General features: G+C 49.9%; 1 protein-coding gene across 4 annotated transcripts in view; it reads left to right on the forward strand.

The window, feature by feature from the left end:
• Nucleotides 1-23,956, forward strand: part of LOC145537805 (acetylserotonin O-methyltransferase) — a 119,311-nt gene that overhangs the window by 16,207 nt on the left and 79,148 nt on the right. Inside the window, exons 5-8 of one of the 4 annotated variants that reach the window (XM_081568674.1) lie at nucleotides 9,887-10,005; nucleotides 11,042-11,182; nucleotides 13,606-13,728; nucleotides 17,451-17,730. In XM_081568674.1, the coding sequence (XP_081424800.1) occupies nucleotides 9,887-10,005; nucleotides 11,042-11,182; nucleotides 13,606-13,728; nucleotides 17,451-17,662 (595 nt within the window). In that variant the 3' untranslated portion in view covers nucleotides 17,663-17,730. Of the gene's footprint in view, nucleotides 1-9,886; nucleotides 10,010-10,988; nucleotides 11,183-13,605; nucleotides 13,729-17,450; nucleotides 17,731-23,956 lie in introns of those variants that run through there. The other 3 variants (XM_081568673.1, XM_081568675.1, XM_081568677.1) reach the window with 3 other exon arrangements.

Below are 23,956 nucleotides of genomic sequence, written 5' to 3' on the forward strand. Positions count from 1 at the left end.
CTTTAGTTCCTCTTTGATTCCTGCGTATACGAAGTTGTTGAGATTTCTCCCGCAATCTTGATTCCAGCTTGTGCTTCATCCAGACCAGTGTTTCTCATGATGTACTCTGCATATAAGTTAATTAAGCAGGGTGACAATATACAGCCTTGACACACTCCTTTGCCAATTTTGAATCACTCCATTGCTCCATGTCCAGTTCTAAATGTTCCTTCTTGACCTGCATATGGGTTTCTCAGGAGGAAGGTCAAGTGGTCTGGTATTCCCATCTCTTGGAGAATTTTCCATAGTTTGTTGTGATCCACACAGTCAGAGGGTTTAGCATAGCTGATTAAGTAGAAGTAGATGTTTTAATGAAATTCCCTTGCTTTCTATAGTTCAAGGATGTTGGCAATTTGATCTCTGGTTCCTCTACCTTTTCTAAAACCAGCTTGAACATCTGGAAGTTCATGGTTCACATATTGCTGAAGCCTGAGTTGGAGAATTTTGAGCATTACTTTACTAGCATGTGAGATGAGTGCAATTGTGCGGTAGTTTGAGCATTCTTTGGCATTGCCTTTCTTTGGGATTGGAATGAAAACTGACCTTTTCCAGTCCTGTGGCCACTGCTGAGTTTTCCAGATTTGCTGACATATTGAGTGCAGCACTTTCACAGCATCATCTTTCAGGACTTGAAATAGCTCAACTGGAATTCCATCCCCTCCACTAGCTTTGTTCGTAGTGATGCTTTCTAAGGCCCACTTGACTTCACATTCCAGGATGTCTGGCTCTAGGTGAGTGATCACACCATCGTAATTATCTGGGTCGTGAAGATCTTTTTTGTACAGTTCTTCTGTGTGTTCTTGCCACCTCTTCTTAATATCTTCTGCTTCTGTTAGGTCCATACCATTTCTGTCCTTTATTGAGCCCATCGTTGCATGAAATGTTCCCTTGGTATCTCTGATTTTCTTGACGAGATTTCTAGTCTTTCTCATTCTGTTGTTTTCCTCTATTTCTTTGCATCATTCACTTAAGAAGGCTTTCTGACAAAAACCTTTACAATCCTGTAAAGTTATTCTCCACCACCGCGTCTTCAGCATTCTGGCTGGTGTGAGGTGATGCCTTGTTGTACTTTTGATTGGCGTTTCTCTAAAATTTAGCCCTGTTGGCGTCATTTCACATGACCTGTTTTTTAAAGCGTGTCAGTAACAGGTACCTGTCGGATGCTGCTCTGTGGACGTCTGCCCGATTTTTTGCAACTGTCTTGTCGATGGACGTTTTTGTTGATTCCGTGTCTTGGCCATTGCGAGTGGTGTGGTCCCCAATTATTGTCAATTATGATTTTCTCTGGGTCTAAACCACAGCTTGGATTACCGCAGTGTATGTTTTCAGGAAGTGTATTTCGTAAGGAACCTCCTTGATGGTTTTGATAGTTCCTGCACCCATTTACACCCCCACCGAGAGTGTAGGAGAATTCCCTTTTGCCTCCATCCTCTGCAGCCCATATTGTCTGTAGATGTTTTAGACCGTGGCCATTCTGACCTGTGGGAGGGCATTTTTCATGGGGGTTTTGATTTGCGTGGATTTAATGCATAGTGATGTGCAGGAATTTTCCAGGTGCTTTTTCATTTTATACCATGTGGGTACCGTTCACCTCTCGAAATGATCTTCTTTTTTTTTTAATTCATTCATTTTTTTATTGAAGGATAACTGCCTGACAGAATTTTGCTGTTTTCTGGCAAGCCTCAGCATGAATCAGCCACAGGCGTACATGCGTCCCCTCCCTTGAGAACCTCCCTCCCACTCCTGAAACTGTCTTCTTGAAAGGTGGCCCTGTTTGAATTCCTGTCCGATTATTTCCCCCGGGGACGTGACTGCATGGAGGTGTCATCTACAGCCCCCCAGGCCTTGTGAATCTGAAGGTCCCCAAAGCACTCCTTTTAAAGGCTCCCCACTCCAGTATTCCGGCCTGGAGAATCCCATGGACTGTATAGTCCACGGGGTCGCAAAGAGTCAGACAGGACTGAGCGACTTTCCCTTACCCAGGGTCCCCAGGAGACATCGCAGTTTTTTGGAACACCACTCTGCAGAGGGTGCTATCATCCGTAGAGGGGGCGACCCTAAGGACGGAGCCTGGAGGTGGGAACCCCAGCCTCGGGGACACACGGTGCCCGGGAGAGCTTGGAAAGCTTTTCCAGCCCAGAGGCTCCACCGATTTTGGGGTGATGTAGGCTTGGTTTCTCTGCAGGAGGACCGCCTGGATCTGGAGACTGGGGGCTCAGGCAGATAGCAAGAGGCACCCCAGGTCCATCGTGGGGGCACGCTTCCTGCTATATCCTTCCAACTCCATCTGCCCCCAGAACCTCCAGGCTTGGGACCGAAACCAGCTCAGGCTCCAGGGATGAGACACCAGCCAGGTCACCGTGGCCCCAGGCGGGAAATAGTCAGCATTTCCTTTCCTTTCTCTCCTTTCCGCTTTTAGGAGATAATTCAAATTGAAATACACGGTCGATTGTGAAGGTTGTGGGTCTTCTCTTAACTTCTCTTTTTCCATCTGCGACACCCAGCTTCACTTATACAGAGATGTTTTCTGGTGTAGAATGTTACAGGTTCCCTTGTGACCCAGGGGTCCCTGCCGACTCTGTTTTATAAGCGCAGCGTCCGTAGGTTAGTCTGAAATAGTTCTCGTCTTCCTGCCGCACCCCTCTCTTTTCTGCTGACCGTCGGTTCTTGTCTGGGTCTGTGACACGGCTTCTGTTTGGTAAAGAGGTCGCTGTTGTTAGATGCCGGCTACGAGTGGTGTCGTAGGTCCCCTGTCTCTCCGTGTCTCCCTCGCCTCGCTCGGTTTGATGAGCTCGACCTTCTTCCCGGAGGACAGACACGGCAATCCTTCCCCGTTCATTTATGGCCGAGTGATGGTCCGTCGCATCTGTATACCCCATCTTTATCCACTGGTCTCTCCCGTACACTCAGGTTGCTTCTGCCTCTTGGCTCTTTTCCTAGGGAGACAACAATCGCCGGGACACGCCTGTGTTATGAAGTTTTGGAGTTTGCCTGGCTCTATACGCAGGCGAGGGTTTGCTGTGTCCTGAGGTGCTTACTGTTCAGTTTCTTTAAAGCCCCTCCATCCTTGTTCTACCCCGGTGCGAGGACCGTTTTGTGTTTCCAGCAACAGTGCTGGAAGCTTCCCTTCTCTCCACACCCTCTGCAGCACTGCTGATGTTTGCAGATTTGGGGAGACGGCCATTCTCACCCGTATCAGGTAATATACGTCACTGGACATTGCATTTTTCCTCTCTCTGGTAATCAGTGATGCCGAGTATCTTTTCATGTGTCTTAAGGCAGTCTGTCTCCTTTCTCGGAAGACGTATCCATTTCCATCTGCGGCCTCAGTTTCTGGGGTTGCCTGTGTGTTTGATGTCGAGATGCACAAACCGCTTCTATGTTTTGGACACAAGTTCCTTCTGGGTATTTCCTCGTTTGCAAATATTGTTTCCCATTCTGAATGTTGTCTGTTTCTTTCGTTTCGGATTTGCCTTGGTGTGCCAATTCTTTTAAGGTTCTTTAGATCCTATTTTTGGTTTATATTTTTGGTTTATATTTTGGTTTATATTTTTGGTTTATATTTCATTATTCTAAGAGGTGGACCCCCAGAGAACTTCCTGAGATGGATATCAGCGTGGGTCCCACCTTATGAGTTCCTGACAGATTTCAGAGTATCTGTCCTTCCATCCAGATCTTTATCTTATTTGGAGTTTGGTAATAACATATACACATTAACATATATCCAAAAGGTGACTTTAAGAAGCTATTGCAGAGCACAGGGCTGTATACTGAACACACTGTAATTTTCTATTGAGGAAAAAGAACCCCAAAATCAAAAGATAAAAATCTATGTATAAGTGAGTCAAGTTCCTGTACGTGTGAGACAAACACGTCAGAAATCAACTCTGCCCCAAGATAGAATAACAATGAATGCACAGAAAAGGGAAACAATGAAAACCAAACCCTTCACTTACCTGTCATCCCTAACATTTTTCTTTTAAATGATCTTTAAGTTGGTTTTCGCAGTATGTGCGCCTGTTTCGGTTGGGGGAACTATCTCAGCGGTAACCTGCGCTATTTGTTTCTGTGACTCCTTCAGTTGCTGTGGTCATCACTCAGTCCGGCCACGCTGCTTTCACTGGCGTTCTTCCGTTCCGACTGATGACTGAGCACTCTTCCAGTGCAGAGATGGGCCGCTTTGTCTTCACTGTCCTGTCGATGGACCATTTGGTTGATTCTGTACCTTAAGAAAGAAAGAATGAGTCCCCTCAGTCGTGTCCGACTCTCCGTGACCCCGTGAACTGTAGCCCATCAGATCCCTCTGTCCATGGGATTCTCCAGGCGAGAACCCTGGAGTGGGTTGCCATGCCCTCCTCCAGGGGATCTTCCCGACCTGGGGATCGAACCCAGGCCTCCCGCGTTGGCAGGCAGAGTCTTTCCCAGGTGAGACACCAGGGTAGCCCCTGGTCCAGTGTCTGGGCTCTTGTAAATCGTGCTGCCCTGAAAATCAGGAGGGTGGGTGTCCTTTTCCTTATTTTTGTCCGGGTCTAGCCCAGAATGTCATCGTCCGATCCAGTGGTTTCTGGACGGTGAGGTTTTGGAGGAGCGTTCATGCCGTTTTCCGTGGCTCCTGCACCGATTCACGTCCCCACCAAGAGTGTAGGAGGATTCTCCTCTTCCTCCACCCTCTGGAGCCCTTAGTGTTTGCAGATTTCCTTGATGATGGCCGTTCTGACCGGCGTGAGATGGTGCCTCACTGGAGTTTTCATTGCCTCTGTCTCTATTACTGATGCATAGCATCTTGTGGGTCTGTGCGCCTTCTTGGAAGCAATATCCATGTCGATCTTTGGCCCCTGAATTCCTTGGGTGGCTTGTGTTTTAGGACTTCCCTGGTGGCTCAGCTGGGAAAGAATCCGCCTGCAGTGCGGGAGACCTGGGTTCGGTCCCTGGGTTGGGAAGATCCCCTGGAGAAGGGAGAGGCTACCCCCTCCAGGATTCTAGGGCTTCCCCGGTGGCTCAGCTGGTAAAGAATCTGCCTGCAGTGCGGGAGACCTGGGTTCGATTTCTGGATCGGGAAGATCCATTGGAGAAGGGAACGGCTACCCACTCCAGGATTCTAGGGCTTCCCTGGTGGCTCAGCTGGTAAAGAATCCGCCTGCAGTGCGGGAGACCTGGGTTCCATCAGTGAGTTGGGAAGAGCCCCTGGAGAGAGGGGTATGGTTGTTTGCATTTTAGATATTGACCTGTAGGAGATCTTTGTATGATTTCGAAGTGAATTTCTTCTGTGCATCTTTGTTTGCAAATGTTTTCTCCCACTTGAGGGTTGTCAGTCCTTTTCTTGAGGGTTTCCTTTGCTGTGCAAACGCATTTCAGGTAAAGGAGTCCTCTTTTCTATCCTTTTTATTTTTCATTATTCAAATGGTGGATCCTAAATGAAAATCTGGGATTTATGTCACCGATTGTCCAGGTGTAGTTTCCTCAGTGGTTTCATAGAAGCCGTCCTCACAATGATATCTCTATACTGTTGGGAGTTTATGTTCCTGTACGGTATCAGGCAGTGTTCTAATCTCCTTCTCTTTTTTATCATCTAAGGAATCTCCCCTTTGTCCTGGAAAGGGGCTGTTAGCGATTCACCTTCCCAGCATCCGAGGAGAGGGCTTCCCTTTTCTGCACAGCCTCGCCAGTATTCAATATTTGTAGACTTTTTTTTTTTTTTGGACAGTAGCCATTCTGATGGGCATGGAGTGATACCTCAAGAAATCTGATTGACTTCTTTCTCATAATTCCTGATTCTTAACATTGTCCATGTGCCTAATGCAATCTGGGTGCATTCTTGGAAGAACTATGCATGTAGACCTTTGGTTCTTCTTTTTCTTGGGTTGTTTGTGGTTTTGATTTTGAGATACACGAGCTGTCTGTATGTTTTGCAGATACATTTCTGTGGGTATCTCCATTTGAAACTATTTTTTTTTTCCCCATCCTGAACATTGTCTTTCTCTTTCCTTTAGGATGTCCTTGGCTGTGGAAATGCTTTTAAGGTTAATTAGGACACGGTTTCCCATTTTTGCCTCTTTTTTTCCCCATTATTCTAATGGGTGTGTCCAAAAGGAAGGTGCTGCGATGGATGTGAGAACGTGTGTGCCGTGTATTTTCCACGAGAATTTCATACTTACTGTCCTTACATGTGGATCTCTGTGCTGTTTGGAGTTTATTATTTCTTTAAAAATTGATTCATCAATTTTAACTGGAGGCTGATTAGCTTGCGACGTCGTGGTGGTTTTTGCCAGACGTCGACATGAATTGGCTGCCGGTGTACTGGTCTCCCACCTGGAGTTTATTTTTGCGTGTGGTGTTCTGGAATATTCTAATTTCACGCTCGTTTTCATCGTCTTAAGGAACCTCCACGCTGTCCGCCATGGTGGCTGGCACCCGTGTACGTTCCCAGCATCGGAGGAGGAGGGTTTCCTGATTGTCACAGCGTCTCCAGCATTTAACGTTTGTGGAGGGTTTGGCAGTGTCCCTTCTGACCGGCGTGAAGGGTTTCCTCCTTGTATCACTGAGTTGCGTTTTCCTAACATTTAGGCTTGTCGACATCGTTTCGGGTGATTTTTTTTGTTTGTTTTAAACCGTGTGAGTTAAAGATACCTCTTGGCACTGTGATCCTCTGCCCGGTTTTGAATTTCTTTTTTTGCTGACCACCCAGAAGATTTCATGAAGGCGGTTGTTTCTTCACATAGAACCCTGAGGACCTTGGGCTTCCCCGGTGGCTCAGCTGGTGAAGAATCCGCCTGCAATGCGGGAGACCTGGGCTCGGTCCCTGGGTTGGGAAGATCCCCTGGAGAAGGGAAAGGCCACCCACTCCAGTGTTCTGGCCGGGAGAATTCCACGGACTGTATAGTCCATGGGGTCGCAGAGAGTGGGACACGACTGAGCGCCTTACACTCCCTCCCTGAGGACCTTGTGAATATCAAGTGCCCTTCAGCACAGCCTTTAAGCTGTTGTTTCAACAACGGTCGCAAGGCAACTGCAGCGCTTCCGCGTCCCGCACGGTTCCTCTCTGTATTGTCGCTGTTTCACTATATTGGAGTAGAGTTGATTTCATACGTTGTTGCTTTTTGTCACACCCTCTGCAGCACTGAATGTTTGTAGAGTTTTAGAGAAAGGGCCCTTCTGACGGGTACGCGGTTATACTTCCTGAAGTTGCATTTGCCTCTGTGAATAATTTCAGACGCGGGGCATTTTTCATCTGCCTAATGCCCTCTGTGTGCCTGCCTGCAAGAAATGTGCATTTTGACCTCTGGCCCATTTCTCCTTGGGTTGTTTGTGTTTTTATATTGAAGGGCCTGAGCTGTTTGTATGTTTTGGACTCGGATACCTTGTGGGCGTCCTTGTTTGCAAAGATAGTTTCCCATTCTGAGTGTTGTCTTTTTCTTTCATTTGGTGGTGGTTTAGTTGCTAAGTCGTGTCCAACTCTTGCGACCCCATGGACTGCAGCCCGCCAGGCTCCTCTGTCCATGGGATCCTCCAGGCAAGACCACTGGAGTGGGTTGCCATGTCCTCCTCCAGGGGCTCTTCCCAACCCAGGGATTGAACCCAGATCTCCTGCATTGCAGGCAGATGCTTTACCGACTAAGCTACGAGGGAAGATTTCTTTCATTAGGATTTCCTTTTGCTGTTCAAATTCTTAGAAGGTTATTTAGAACCCGTTTTCTTAATTTTGCTTTATGTTTCAGTGTCCTAAAAGAACTTGGCTCCCAAAACAACTTGTCGTGATGGATGTCAAAGCGTGTTCTGCCGATATTTTCCTCGAGAGTTTCCCTGTATCTGCCCTTTGGTTTAGATCTTTATCTTTTTTTTAGAGTTTCTCTTTGTGTACGGCCTTAGGGAATATTCTAATTTCTTTGTGGTTTTCACCGTTTAAGGCACCCCCACCCTGTCCTCCAGGTGGCTGTCATCTATTTATATTCCCAGCATCAGATGAGGAGGGTGCCCTTTTGTCCACAGCGTCTGCAGCATTCGCTGTCAGCAGAGGGTTTGACAGTGGCCATGCCGACCCGTGAGAGGTGACACCTCGTTGTAGAATTGATATTAGCCCTTCCCTAATATTTGGCTGTGTTGAGATCATTTCATGGGATTTTTTTCTTAATGAGTGTGAGTTAAAGGTACCTGTTGACATTGACTTCATGATCATCTGTCGGATCTTGAGTTCTTGTTTGCTGACCACCCCGAGGAGACTTCTAGGAGGGCAGTGGTTCTTTCCTTCCAGCCCTGCAGACCTTGGGAATATTAAGCGCCCGTTAACACCGCTTTTATAGTTGCTATTACCAAACGTGGCCACAGTGTGGGAGCATTACTCCGGGCAATGCTTGTTCTTTTTTTTCCCCTTTGTTCTTTCATTGTTTATATTGGGGTAGAGTTGATGATCGCTGTTACGTTTGTCTCGGGTGAGCGGGAACGTGGTTCAGTGAGACACAGACGTGTGTATATTTCTTTTCCGGTTCCTTTTGCCATATGAGGTGATTCCTGTGTGTTCACTAGACTGCCCTGTGCTATTCGATAGGTCCATTTTCACCATCTGTGACGTATATATTCACGCCTGGGAAAATCCCACGGATAGAGCAGCCCGGTGGGCAACGAATGCTCCATCGGGTCACAGACTCGGACACGACCGAAGCGCTTGAGCCTGCTCACCCAAACTGCGTTTGTTATTAGCCAATTCAATTTTTCCCTTGTTCCTAACATTTAAAAAAAATTTGTTTTGAGAATCGTAAGTTGGTTTTCAAACTTGAGGGCTTTCCTGGTGGCTCAGACCATAAAGAATCCACCTGCAACGCTGGAGATCTGTGTTTGATCCCTGGGTGGGGAAGGTCCCCTGGAGGAGGAAATGGCAACCCACTCCAGTATTCTTGCCTGGAGGATCCCATGGACAGAGGAGCCTGGTTGGTTGTAGTCCACGGGGTTGCAAACAGGCAGACAGGACTGAGTAACTAACATTTGCTAAGTTTGTGAGTGTGTCTGTCATGGTAAAATTGTTGATTTGCATAAATTTCTAGAACATACTTGGTGGTGGTCTGTCTTTTTCTGTCTTTCTCTCTCTGACTTCCTTTCCTTAGTATGATAATCACTTGGTCCATCCGTGCTGCTATCAATGACATTAATCCGTTCTTTTTCTTGGCTGAGTAGTATTCCAGTAAAAAAGTTAGGCACTTGTTTGATCTGTCCAGAATGAGCAAGGAAAGCCTTTTTATTTTTATTTTTTTGGCAGCAGGAGGTTGTGGAAAGAGACAAGCCTGGGGCTTTGCAGGCAGCACTAGCGTGAGCTGTGGGTGATTCGTCAGATGATGTATGACGTCAGGGGGGTCAGACGAGGCTGATGGCTTCACGACCATCTGCGGTGTGTGGGGGCTGCTCCCAGGGTGGGGCAGGAAGTACACAAAGGTTTAAGGGGGGAGCGTGGTCACTGCTGAGGGTCCTGAGACCTGGTGCCGCCTCTGCACCCCGTATAGTCTTCCTGACTCCCTACCTCTCCCCACTGACTCCAAAACCACAGAGCAGCCTCCGCAGAGGGTGAGAGGAGAGAGGCGGCCCCCAGGAGGCCCTCCTCCCCCCTCCTCCCAGGACCCTACTCCCCCTACAGACATCTCCGCCTCCCTGAATCCTCGTCATGCCCAGCCTCTCCCCCAGCCTGTGTGGATACCCCCACTCCTGCCCCTGCATTGCACAGCTGACCCGGTGACCTGGAGCTCCACCCCGGTGGGTGGAGGACCCGGGTCTTTGCTCAGCTCAGGGGCCCCTGGGGCGTTGCTCAGGGTGACCCCCACCAGACTCCGCATGGTTCTCACGGGCCCATCTCTTCGTGTTCCAGGTCCGAGGGCGAAAGGCTGCAGTTCATGCAGGGCCTGCAGGACGTGTGGAAGCTGGAGGGGACGAGGGTGCTAGCCGCCTTCGACCTGTCCCCCTTCCCTCTCATCTGCGACCTCGGGGGTGAGTGTCCACCCCGGACGTTGGAGCTGTGTTTGGAATTGTGTTTGTAGACCCTAGGGCTTCCCTGGTGGCTCAGATGGTAAGGAATCTGCCTGCAATGCAGGAGACGCAGGTTTGATCCCTAGGTCGGGAAGATCCCCTGGAGCAGGGCATGGAAACCCACTTCAGTATTCTTGCCTGGCGAATCCCGTGGACAGAGGAGCCTGGCGGGCTACCGTCCATGGGGTCACAGAGAGTCGGACACGACTGAAGTGACTTAGCACGCACGCACACAATATTGAATGGATTTCCTTGTGCTATACGGTAGAAACTTGTCAAGTATCAGTGTGATTTATAGGAGCGTGTCCATGTCCGTCCCAGTCTCCTCATTTATCCCTCCCCTCTTTCCCCTTTGGTAGCTATCTGTTTGTTTCCAATGTCCCAGAGTCTGTTTCTGTTTTGTGCATGAGTTCCTTTGTATCACATTTTAGGTTCCACGTATGAGTGACATCACGTGGTATTTGCCTTTCTCTGTCGGATGGACTTCACTTAGTACCATCGTCTCTAGGTCCATCCACACTGTGGCAAATGGCATTGTTTTGCTCTTTTTCATGGCTGCGTAATATTCCACTGTCTATGTGTACCACACCTTCTCTATCCATTCCTCTGTCGATGGATATTTAGGTTGAGGTTATTTTATCAAAGCAGATTCCCTGACGGTGGGATGGTCATGCTGCTGGCCTCTGGAGGGAGGTCCCCATGTCTCACCCGGGTGTTCCCCGGAAATGTCTCCCACAGGGAGACATTGGCCTGTCTTCCTGTAGCATCTGCCCAGGGGCTTCCTCTATCTGGCCATTGTCTGTCCTTGGGTGGGCAAACAGCCTGGCACGAGAGGAAGCTGTCAGATCAGAGTCTACACGGGAGCTTGGCGTGTGGGTTGGTCCAGGCAGGAAGATGCCTTAGATGCGGGGCTTTGTCGGTGAGCCTGTAACCATGGAGACCAGACTGTGGGTACCACTCGGGTCTGCGGGCTGTCACAGTCCATGTCCTCTTGCAGGTGGTTCTGGGGCTCTGGCCAAGGCGTGCGTGTCCCTGTACCCGGGATGTCGGGTCATCGTGTTTGACATCCCAGGAGTGGTGCAGATGGCAAAGAGACATTTCTCAGCTTCAGAGGACGAGCGGATCAGCTTCCATGAAGGTGGGTGTCTGGAACACTGTCTGTGTCCACAGGGAAACAGATGGGTCCTGGTGGGCTGGGGAGACAGCGACAGTGGGCGGTCAGCATGGCTTCCTGGATCGTCCAAATACACCCCCTTAAAGTGGAGCTTCCAGGTGGCTCAGTGGTAAAGAATCCGCCTGCTAGTGCAGAAGACGCAAGAGACGCGGGTTCGATCCCCGGGTTGGGAAGATCCCCTGGAGAAATAAACAGCAACCCACTCCAGCATTCTTGCCTGGAGAATCCCATGGACAGAGGAGCCTGGTGGGCCACGGTCCATGGGGTCGCAGAGTCGGACACGACGGAGCGCACAGGCATTTAAACCTAGAACGGTGATGCAGGGCGGATGGAAAATGTGGGAGGGTATTGCTTTCCTGCAGTTAATTCTTTCCTGACTGTTGCACTGGGTTCAGCCAGAGTGTAAACAGGACTTTAGGAAATAAGGTCCCTGCAGAGGTGATGGAGTGAGGGGTCTGAGATGAGGTCCTCCTGGATGGGGGTGGCCCTAAACCCCGTGACAGGGTCCTTATAAGACACAGAAGAGGAGAGACACGGCCACAGAGGAGAAGCCACGTGGAGACGGAGGTGGAGACGGAGGGAGGCGGCCACCAGCCCAGGGACGGCCGGAGCCCCCAGAAGCTGGAAGAGGCGGGGAGGAGCCTCCCCTGGAGGCAATGAGGGACGAGGGTTGAAGGGAAGGTGAGGGGACAGTTACTGGCTGAGGACGCAGAAGCTTCTCGGACGTCCCAAGGCTCAGAAACCATAGCGGCTTTGCGGACCGCTGCAAGGGACTTGCGGTTGCCTTGGAAACGTGGGGCGCGGCTCCGAGCGGTGGGCCGTCACTTACTACCAAGGTCTGACCGGCAGACACCCTGTACCTCTGTGTGTGGACGCACCTGGCTGTTTGTGCTTCTTTTTCTCTGCTGTCTCAGGAGGAAGACATCGGGTGGGGGTATCATTTCTGTCCACTCTGAGATCTGCTAAAATCTCTATTATTATTATTATTTTGGCCGTGGGATGCAGCTTGTGGGATCTTGGTTCCCTGACCTGGGATGGAACCTGTTTTCTCGGTAATGAAAGCAGAGTCCTAACCACTGGACACAGGGGAATTAATTCCTTATTATTATTTTTTTAAAAAGTTCACCTCCAAGTTCACGGCATCTCAAGAGACAGGCCACCAGCGTTCCATCCAGGGCCGTATGTGGGGCTGACACTGACTGAGCCAGGGGAAGGGTCATCTCCTTTCCAACAACTCTGCGTCCGACAGGCAGATTTCGAGGTGACCAGAATGTGCCACACTGTGTCCTTGAAGGACTGGGTGCTGCCTTTATGTAAAATTCTGAAATTTAGACAATCAGGAAGTTTTCGTTTTTTTGCGGGCGGAATGGGGGGCTTAATGTTGGATTTTTTTAAACCGTTGAATGAAGATATATTGAATCTGAATGACTGAGTTTGGGGGGCCCCCTTAGATTTTGTGCTCAGAAGGACGACCTCAGTGTGATCTTAACCCTAGTTCCCACCTCTAGGGCATCTTCTGGGAGATGCACACGCCATCGACGTCAGTTTTGTGCCTGACCTGGGAAATGGGACGAAGAGGGGGACTTTGGGGGACTTCCTTGGTGGCCCAAGTGGCTAAGACTGTGAGCCTCCAGTGCAGGGAGCCCTGGTTCCACTCCTGGTCCAGGAGCTAAGATCCGGCAAGACCCAGTGCAAGAAAGAAAGAAAGAATAGGGTGGGGGAGGGAAGGCTGAGAAAGGGAAAAAAGAAGAAAGAATAAGAGAAGAAGAAAAAAGAAAGCAGGAAAGACAGTACAGGTCCCATTGGTTTTTAAAAAAAAAAAGAGAAGAAAAAGGAGCAGGCTTTGAAGTTGGGAAAACTAGATGGATGTGAAAATGAAAGTGTCAGTCACTCAGTCAGGTTCAACTCTTTGCAACTGCATGGATTGTAGCCCGCCAGGCTCCTCCGTCCATGGGATTCTCCAGGCAAGGAGACTGGAGCGGGTTGCCATTCCCTTCTCCAGGGGGCTCTTCCCTACCTAGGGATCAAACCCTGGTCTCCTGCATTGGCAGCTGGATTCATTACCACTGAGCCACCCGGGAAGCCCAGGAAGGTTGGGGACCCCTGCTTTAAGGATGCTATTTACATGAGACTTGCTGAAATAAAGTAGAAATAAAACCGTCGTCCAGAGCTGGTGCGGAAACGGGCCCCAAAGGGAACGTTCCATCGTTCGGCATCGTCTCACCGTCACGGAGACGTCTTGTGTTTTGAGCGAGGTCGGGAGGTCAGCGGCGGGGATTATCTGGGGACAGATCCATGTGTACAAGTGACCCTGTCATGCTGGGCGTAGGTGTCCTCACGTGGAATCGACAGGCAGTCTGACGAGAGGCCCCCGCCCCCTGTTGCAGGGGATTTCTTCAAAGACCCCCTCCCGGAGGCGGACCTGTACATCCTGGCCAGGGTCCTGCATGACTGGACCGATGCCAAGTGCTCCCACCTGCTGGAGAGACTCTACCAGGCCTGCAGGACAGGTAGGTGGTGGGGACGCGGGGCGCCGTGCCTGGGGGTCCGCTCAGGGCAGAGTTACAGGTGTCTCGACGTGACGAGGGCTCGGAAAGCACGTCCCGTGGGCGTAGACCGGCCTCTGTGTGTGAGGAGGTTGGAGTTCCGGCTGCCCTCCGGAGGCTGCCTGCCTTTTCGAGACATCACCACGTCACGGGCTGCCTAATATCGTCTCTTTTTCACCACTTTCTTCCATTTTCCCCCTTGGAGTTGCGGTTCTTGTAGTACAGTATCATTTTCAGAAGTGAAGTCATTCATGGATGGGTGTTTCTAGACCCCTTCTGTGGGGGATCCCTAGGAAGCGTGTTGAACAAAAGTGAGTTATTTATGTTTCAATGCATAGTGACATTCGCTACTTGACGGTGACTTGAGTTTTTTTTTTTTTGACTTTGTGTTTGTGTAGAGGGATGTTTGAAACCTTGGTCCTTAAAATCTATTTTTACTGATTCATTTCTTTAGCTGTGCTGGGCCTTAGCCACAGCACTGGAGATCTTCCATCTTCGTCGTGGCTTGCAAACTCTTAGGTGTAGCAAGCAGGAGCTAGTTCCCTGAGCAGGCAAGGAACCCGGGTCTCCTGCTTTGAGAGCACAGAGTCTTAGCCAGTGGACCACCAGGGAGGTCCCTCATTGGACACTAATATCATTATTATTATTTGTTTGCCTTGTTCTGGTCCATACATGATATCATTCGAAAGGAACAAAAAGCAAGGTTAGTACAAACAGGAAAATTGCCGAGGAATGGATATATATGTATCCATAGCCTGGAGAATCCCACGGACAGAGGAACCTGGTGGGCTACAGTCCATGGTGTCGCACAGAGTCAGATATGACTCAAGCGACTCAGCACACAGCACTCAAGCGACTCAGCACACAGCACTCAAGAGACTCAGCACACAGCACTCAAGAGACTCAGCACACAGCACTCAAGAGACTCAGCACACAGCCACATACGGCTGATTCCCTTTGCTGTATGGCAGAAACTAATGCAACATTGTAAAGAAACTATACTTCCGTGAAAAATCAGTTAAAAGAAGAAAGAAAAATATAAAAAAGTTGCCAAGTGGGGTAGTGGCTTGCCTGCAGTTTTTCTGTTTAGAATATGCATGGCTCGGCGTCTCCAAGGTCACAGAAACTATGAATTTCTCCCAGAGGTGATGCTGTGTGGTCTCTGGTTCTCTCCCTGTGTTTCAGCTCAGTCGCTCAGTCGTGTCCGACTCTTTGCGACCCCATGGACTGCAGCACGCCAGGCCTCCCTGTCCATCACCAACTCCCAGAGTTTGCTCAGACTCACGTTCATTGAGTCAGTGATGCCATCCAACCATCTCACCCTCTGTCGTCCCCTTCTCCTCCCGCCCTCAATCTTTCCCAGCATCAGGGTCTTTTCCAGTGAGTCGGCTCTTCCCATCAGGTGGCCAAAGGATTGGAGCCTATACACATATATATACACAAATCCCAGGTGATGCTAGTGGTAAAGAACTCTCCTGCCAATGTAGGAAACGTAGGAGACGCAGGTTTGATCCCTGGATTGGGAAGATCCCCTGGAGGAGGGCATGGCAACCCACTCCAGTATTCTGGCCTGGAGAATCCCATGGACAGAGGAGCCTGGCGGGCTCCAGTCCACGGGGTCTCAGAGAGTCAGACACGACTGAGCGACGGAAGATGCACATTGTAACACATAAAGCATGTTACATTTACATTGTATGTATTAAGCGTTTATTTTTAAATAATAAATGAATAAATGGATGTCAAGAATATAAAATAATAGTTATGTAACTTGTGTTATTTTTGGATATTCTTAAAAGTAAATATTAAGAAAAATGTTAAAATGTAAAAATTTTAAATGTTAAAATACTATATATTTACAGTAACACTATAATACATTTGTATATGTAGTTACATTACGGGATGTGAAAGTCACTCAGTCGTATCCGACTCATTGCAACCCCGTGGACTATACAGCCCATGGAATTCTCCAGGCCAGAATACCGGAGTGGGCAGCCGTTTCCTTCTCCAGGGGATCTTCCCAACCCAGGGATGGAACCCAGGTCTCCTGCATTGCAGGTGGATTCTTTACCAGCTGAGCCACCGGGGAAGCCCAAGAATATTGGAGTGGGTAGCCTTTCCCTTCTCTAGTGGATCTGCCCAACCCAGGAATCGAACCGGGGTCTCCTGCATTTCAGGCAGATTCTTTACTAGCTGAGCTATCAGGGATACCCATGTATATATGGGTATGTGTGTATATGTATGTGTGTATTACAAGTGTTTGCATCTGTATGTATGTGTGCATGAATATGTATTGACACACTCAGATGTCACATGCATGGTGCAAACACGACCTTACAGATGGCTCTCGCTGCTGGACAGCGCAGCTAGGAGAAAGCCCCAGTTCTGGAGGCAAAGCTCTTTTCCTCACGTTCTCGCTGCTTGGAGGTCCCTTCTCAGCCTCTCCCCACGAGCCTCCTACTGATGGTCAGCCACACTGTGTCTGCATCGTTGCAAATTACTCCCAGTAACGCACAGACCTTACTCTGATGTCTGGGGGAGGGAGTGTGGGCATTCCTAGCCACGAGATCCACTGTCCAAAAAGGACCTGGGACTTGGTGACTTTTCAATGAAGCCAGGAAAAAGTGGCTTAGGACGTGGCGTTTGGTCTGAGAATCGGGAACGGAATAAATGGGTCAGAACGTGTAGAAACTTTACTTCCATCGCTTGATTGGCACACTCTCCTTTGAGCTTTCAGAGAAAATAACGTGACACATCCTTTTGTGGACTTGTTTCTGAGCGATGAGGTTAGAAAGTAAGAAAGAACAGTCACGCGTCATTTCTCGGGTCTGCGTTCCGAATGATGCATTTTGAGTACCGATGCTTCTTTCTCCCGCCCCCTCCCGCCTCTGCCCCCGTCGTCACGTGGTTCCTCCTCTGTCTCTGTGCGTCTCCCCTGTTCCTCATAAGGACCCTGTCCTTGCATGGCGACCCTCTCCAGCATTGCTGGCTGGAGAGTCCCACGGACACAAGGAGTCTGGTGGGGCCACAGTCCACTCCACAGGGTTGGAGAGAGTCAGACCCGACTGAAGCGACTGAGCTCGCAGCTGGTTACACCCCGTGTAGCCAGGAGGGGTGGACGCTGTGTGTAGACACAGCCCTGCACCCTGGGGTGGACGGTCCTGCAGCCACGGGCCACGCGGGCCACTGGGCTGGAAGGAAAGAGGGGAGCATGGGTGTGTGTCCCGGGTCAGGGTCTGTGCCGTGGGGGATCCTGTAGGAGATCGTGGGTCAGAGTCTGTGCTGCAGGGGGGTCCCGGGTCAGGTTCTGTGCTGCGGGGGGTCCTGGGTCAGGGTCTGTTCTGTGAGAGGTCCCAGGTCAGGATCTCTCCTGTGGCGGGTCCTGGGTCAGGGTCTGTGCTGTGGGGGATCCTGTAGGAGGTAGTGGGTCAGGGTCCATCCTGTGGGGGGTCCCAGGTCAGGGTGTGTCCTGTGGGGGGTCCTGGGTCAGGGTCTGTGCTGCGGGGGGTCCCGGGTCAGGGTCTGTCCTGCGGGGGGTCCTGGATCAGGGTCTGCCCTGTAGGGAAGGTGGGAGATGCCCGGAGCTCATGCTGGCCTGCAAGGCGGGGATGCTGGGATGGCCGCCGGGTGAGGAGAGAGGGTCCCGGGTCCCGGCTGACCCTCGCCCCCCCTCGCCCTCCCCGCGGCAGGTGGCGGCATCCTGGTCATCGAGACCCTCCTGCAGGCGGGCGGGCGGGGCCCGCTGAGCACGCTGCTTTACTCGCTGAACATGCTGGTGCAGACCGAGGGCCGCGAGCGGACCCCCGCCCAGTACCGCGCGCTCCTGGCCCCCGCCGGCTTCCGAGACGTGCGCTGCTGCAGGACCGGGGGCACCTATGACGCTGTCTTGGCCAGGAAGTGATCCCCGGCAGCGTGTGTGATCCCCCGTCACGACGCCAAACCTGCAATAAAGACATGGTCTTGCTCACATTTCTTTTTTGTCTTTTTCTTCTTTTTTCCCCCATTGTCTGTTTTACACTTTTCTTGTTTTTCTGCCCAACTGAGGGATACGAGGTTTATGCCCACAGATGGGCTCTTTGCCTTTTATCTTACTTTACTTCATTATCCTTATTTTCATTGATTCCAGTCCGTTCTGTTTTGCTTCCTTCCTGGGATGGAGTGAAGGGTCTGAGATGAGGTCCCTCCTGGATGGGGGTGGCCCTAAACCCCGTGACAGGGTCCTTATAAGACACAAAAGAAGAGAGACAAGGACACAGAGAAGCCACGTGGAGACGGAGGCGGAGACGGGTGGGAGGCGGCCACCCACCCAGGGACGGACGCCCGGAGCCCCCAGAAGCCGGAAGAGGCGGGGAGGAGCCTCCCTGGAGCCTCTGCAGGGAGCTCAGCCCTGGGATCCTTGACCTCAGACGTCTGGTCCCCAGGACTCGGGGAGGGTGGATGTCTGTGGTTAGAAGCCATGATCCCATTTGACATCGTTTGTTTCAGCTGACCCAGGACACTCGTACGCAAGGAAGTGGATGGACAGTGCAACCATCTCAAGTTTGAATTTTGAAAAAGCCTAAGAGAATTGCTGGTCTATTTTGCACCATAGAGTCCAGCAGGTCCGTCATGAGGACTTTTAACATCTACTCTTTTATCAACTCTCTGGTAAACAGTAAATGTAGTGTCATTAACTGCCATCGTCATGCCGTATGTCATGTGCCTTATATCTGGAAGTCTGTGCCTCTGACCCTCCTCACCCATTTTGTTTACCTCCCACCCCTCACCTGTGGCAACAAGCTGTCTGTATCTATGAGGCTGTTTCCAAGGCAGGCATTCCCTCCTCCAGGGGACCTTCCAAGGCAGCCATTCCCTCCCCCAGGGGATCTTCCTGATCCAGGGGTTGAACCTGGGTCTCCTGCCTTGCAGGTGGATTCTTTACCATCTGAGCCACCCTCAAGAGGATCTCTAGGTCCATCCGTGTGGCTGCTAATGGCTGTATGTCACTCTTTTTTAGGGCAAGTAATATTCTATTCTATATATATATGTACCCCATCTTCTTTACCCATTCCTCTGTCAATGGACACCTAGGTTGTTTCCATGTCTTGACTGTTTTGTAAATTCATTTGTGTTATCTTTTAGGTTCTACATATGAGCAATATAATGTAATATATTTGTCTTTCTCTGTCTGACTCACATCACTTTTCATGAAAGCAGCAGTTTATGTTAATGATTTTTATGGTGACATAGCATGTGTGGTACAAGTTGGTGATGCCGTCCAACCATCTCATCCCCTGTCCTTCGAGTCGGTGATGCCATCCAACCATCTCATCCTCTGTGGTCCCCTTCTCCTCCTGCCTTCAATCCTTCCCAGCATCTGGGTCTTTTCCAATGAGTCAGCTCTTTGCATCAGGTGGCCGAACTATTGGAGTCTCAGCTTCAACATCAGTCCTTCCAATGAACACCCAGGACTGATCTCCTTTAGGATGGACTGGTTGGATCTCCTTGCAGTCCAAGGGACTCTCAAGAGTCTTCTCCAACACCACACTTCAAAAGCATCCATTCTTCAGTGCTCAGCTTTCTTTATGGTCCAACACTCACATGCACACATGACTACTGGAAAAATCACAGCTTTGACTGGACGGACGTTTGTCAGCAAAGTGATGGCTCTGCTTTTTAGCGCTCTGTCTGGGTTTGGATGGTGCCAGGTGCAGCGTCTTGGCCTCGTCTGGGAGAGGGCACGGTTGGAAACGCTGAGCCATGCCTTGTGGGTCGGCCAGGCGCGGCTGCTCTTGGGAGGTAACAGAGCTGAGTGCTGAGTCTGGCCGGGGACAGGAGCGATCGATCGTCTCCGGTGTTGCCTCCTGGAACCTCCGGATGCCGCCTTTGTGCGGCTGGGATTGAATGTCAAGCTGATGCAGTTACGGAAGAAAGATGCCTGGAGGTGGCGCCTGGGGGCACTCGTTTTGCCGGGAGATACTGGGTTGGAATTGGCTTCCTGTCTACTCATGTCTGACTTATGACTTCTAATAATTTTCCCGCTGTTCTGCCTGAAGACTGGAGCGGTGTATGAAGAGATATACTTACTTCCGTGGTTGTATAGCAGTGGTTTATACTGCAACCTGGAGTGCTGCAGTCCGAGGGGTTGCCAAGAGTCAGACACGACCTGGTGACTGAACGAAAGCATCAACAGCAACAAATGTGATTCTATGACACATAAAACAGCCGTGCGCCTATCTGTAGATACCTGTGTGTGTGTGTGTGTGTGTGTGTGTGTGTGTGTGTGTGTACAGCCATGAGTGTCCTTGATGACAGCCCTCTATCCGTGTCTTTTCCTGACCACACTGCTGTCTTTGTATTGTCTGGAACCCAACTCTGTGGTCTGTAAGTATAGGGATCCTGTGTTCTCCAAACACATTTTTTTTTTCAAAACAACTTTACCATTTATTTCAATAAATGGCATCTATCTATCTATCTATCTATATATATATATTTTTTTTAACAGCTACTGAGATACCTCATTTATTCCAGTGGTCATAGAAAGAGGTATTCCACATGACTGAATTAGATAAAGTCTGAATTAAAAAAATTTTTTCTGGAGTGTATGCTATGATGTGCTTGGACTTGGTGAAGAATTTGCCTGCGATGCAGCAGACCCGGGCTCAGTCCCTGGGTGGGGAACATCCCCTGGAGGAGGGCAGGGCAACCTACGCCAGTGTTCTGGCCTGGAGAATCCCATGGACAGAGGAGCCCGGCGAGCCACAGTCCATGGGGTCAGAAAGAACTGGAAACGACTGAGCAACCAACAATTATGCTATGCTAAGTCACTTCATTGTGTCCAACTCTTGGCGACCCCGTGGACGGTAGCCCGCCAGGCTCCTCCGTCCATGGGATTCTCCAGGCAGGAATGCTGGACTGGGTTGCTATGCCCTCCTCCAGGAGATCTTCCCGACCCAGGGATCGAACCTGCATCTCCTGTGACTCCTTCATCGCAGGCGGATTCTTTACTGCTGAGCCACCTGGGAAGCCCTTTTTGGAGTATAAATGTGGTACCAATTTCCACTACATCCTTCAGTGGAGTTTGCCGACGACGACCTGGTTTCTCTTTCTTTTTAAAAATTCCTTCCTTCTTTCCGCCTCTTCTGTCTTCTCAGCTTCTTATTTTGCTTTTAGTACCACAGGGTCCGAAACTCCTGATGTATTTCTTCACCTTCTGTTCCATGATGGGTGATCAGAGGACACTGAATAGAATTCCCTCCTCTGTATAGTAGGACCTTGCTCCTGATCCAGCCTGTCTATAACAGTTTGCATCTGCTAAGCCCCAATCCCCCCCCCCCCCCCACAAATCCATCCTTCCCTACCCCTCTCCGACCTTGGCAATCACAAGCCTGTTCTGTGTCTGGCTAAACACATACTGAGATATGTAACCTCCAGAAGCAATTTTCCCCCTTAGTCTCCTTGGGGTCGCAAAGAGTCAGACACGACCAAAGCAGCTAGAGCACGTTCATCTGCTTGAAGCCGGGTGGGGTTTGAGCAGGAAACAGTGATTCCCCGTCTGCATGCAAAGACTGATGTGTCTGCCTTTGTACAAATCGCCTGTTTACCTTGTTTTGCCTGTTTCAAATCCGATTGTAATTTGCCACATAAGTAGTTTTCTTTAATTGTTTTAATTAATTTTTTTTTTGTTTTTACTGAAGTAGAGATGATTTACAATGTTGTGTACAGCAAAGTGAGTCAGTTATATGTAAATATATGTGTGTGCTCAGTTGCCAGTCATATCAGACTCTCTGCCCCCCTGTGGACTACTTACTGACCTCCTTTAGGATGGACTGGTTGGATCTCCTTGCAGTCCAAGGGACTCTCAAGAGTCTTCTCCAACACCACAGTTCAAAAGCATCTATTCTTCGGCACTCAGCTTTCTTTACAGTCCAACTCGCACATCCATACATGACCACTGGAAAAACCATAGCCTTGACTAGACGGACCTTTGTTGGCAAAGTGATGTCTCTGCTATTAATACAGTTATTATGTATACATACATGCATATGTGTGTGTGCGTGTGTGCACGTGTGTGTGTATACACATTTATCCTGCATTGGCAGGCATATTCTTTACCACTAGAGCCACCTGGGAAGCCCATATATGTTTGTAGTTGTGTATACGGTAAAACACGTGTAATATGTCAGCTTGCTGCCCAGTGAAAGTCACGCTCGGCTTGCCGAGAAGTGATTCCGGGCTGAAACTGCCTCCTGGGCGAGGCTGCTCGAGAGTGAAGGTGCCCGTGGCCTTGAGAGGCCGTCGGAGAATTCAGCCAGGATCACTGAGTTGGGAGCCGGGCTCAGTCCTGGTTCCTCTCAAAGCTGTTGGTCTGTTCTGAGGATGCGTCTTGTATCTAGATTAAGCTCAGTTTATTTCAAGTCTGCCCGTGGGGAGAAGGAATGGCTTGGTTCATCTTCCTTCTGGTCTCTGACCCTAACCCCCAGCATCACCAGCTGCCAGCCCTCATGGGGACTGTGGGTGTTCAGAGATGCTCGCGAGCCCGTGACCTTCCGGGATCTCTGGGATTAACAACAACGCACATCCAGCTTCTGCTAAGCCTTGCTGCTCAGCTGCGGTTCTTTCTGGAATCAGCCGCTTGCTCGGGGCATTTCTAGGGGATATACTGTCCAGGCAAGGAGAATGAAGCAGCCGTTATTGCTGGAAATGGGAAGTTGGCACTGAGATGGTGTCTTGTAAGGCTCCAGCCTTACAAAAATAACCCTCAACCTGTCATTAGAGTCTCCTAAATATATGTTATGTTAGACGCTCAGTCATGTCCGACTCTTCGCGACCCCATGGACTGTAGCCCACCAGGCTCCTCAGTCCATGGGATTCTCCAGGCAAGAACACTGGAGTGGGTTGCCGTTTCCTTCTCCGGGGGATATTCCTGACCGAGGAACTGAACCTGGGTCTCCTGCCTTGCAGGCAGATTCTTTACCACCTGAGCCACTCTCCTTTATTCTCCTAAATACAAAAATATATACCTTCCTATAATATACCTCCCCCAGAAGCCCCCAAACCCCTTTCCCATGTCTTATCACTTCTCCATAAATCTATCGTCATTAGTTTAAATAACATATCAACCCCCAGCGTAATTGCTTCCTTGAGGTTGAGAGCCTTCTTTCCTGGAAAGCCTTATGTTCATTGGAAAAAAGCCTTTTCTCCAGTTAATCTGTTGGCTGTTGGTTTAACTCACATGCCCCAGGTACAGAGCATAAGAGGGTATAGGAAATTATTTCCCTGCTCTGCGGCAAATGATTTGAGTGAGTGAGGTGTGTTTCAGTGAAACTTATTTCTTTCTTTCTGGTCACAGCACGTGGCATGCGGAGTCTTAGTTCCCAGGTCAGGGATGGAACCCCAGGCAATGGGAGCACAGGGTCCTAACCACTGGGCCTCCAGGGAAGTCCCCTAAACCTCTTTCAATAAAACAGCTTCCTCAGAATAAAACCATCAGCTCTTTTTTGTGTGGAAACTAGTTGTTTGTGCTATTTGGTTTATTTTTATATTATTCGGCTTATTTTGGTTCATATTTGGTTTGTTTAATTTGGTTTGTATTTGGTTTGTTTTATTTGGTTTATATTTGGTTTGTTTTATTTGGTTTGTATTTGGTTTGTTTTATTTGGTTTATATTTGGGTTATTTCTATTTTAGTCTCCTGGGATGGCTGTAAACAAGTGCCACAAACTCAGTGGTTTAAGCAACAGAAATCCATCCTCCCCCCTGCCCTGGAGACCAGACGTCCGAGGTCAAGGGGTCCCAGGGCTGAGCTCCCTGCAGAGGCTCCAGGGGAGGCTCCTCCCCGCCTCTTCCGGCTTCTGGGGGCTCCGGGCGTCCGTCCCTGGGCTGGTGGCCGCCTCCCTCCCGTCTCCCCTCCGTCTCCACGTGGCTTCTCCTCTGTGTCCGTTTCTCCTCTTCCATGTCTTATGAGGACCCTGTCCTGGGTTTAGGGCCACCCCCATCCAGGAGGGCCTCATCTCAGACCCTTCACTCCATCACACCTGCAGAGACCTCTTTTCCAGAGAAGGTCCCATTCTGAAGTTCAGGCCAGCACTTACCACTTTGGGGTGGGGAGAGACGATTCCATCGACCACACCCTCCTGCAAGCGGCACGTGGTGCATATTTTATTCGGGTGGACGTGCACACTTCACCTGCGATGAACGCGTTAATACACGTGCAG

The sequence above is a fragment of the Giraffa tippelskirchi genome, chromosome Y, assembly GCF_054371585.1.
Source record: "Giraffa tippelskirchi isolate mGirTip1 chromosome Y, T2T-mGirTip1v1.2.pri, whole genome shotgun sequence".
In the NCBI taxonomy this organism is placed as follows: domain Eukaryota; kingdom Metazoa; phylum Chordata; class Mammalia; order Artiodactyla; family Giraffidae; genus Giraffa; species Giraffa tippelskirchi.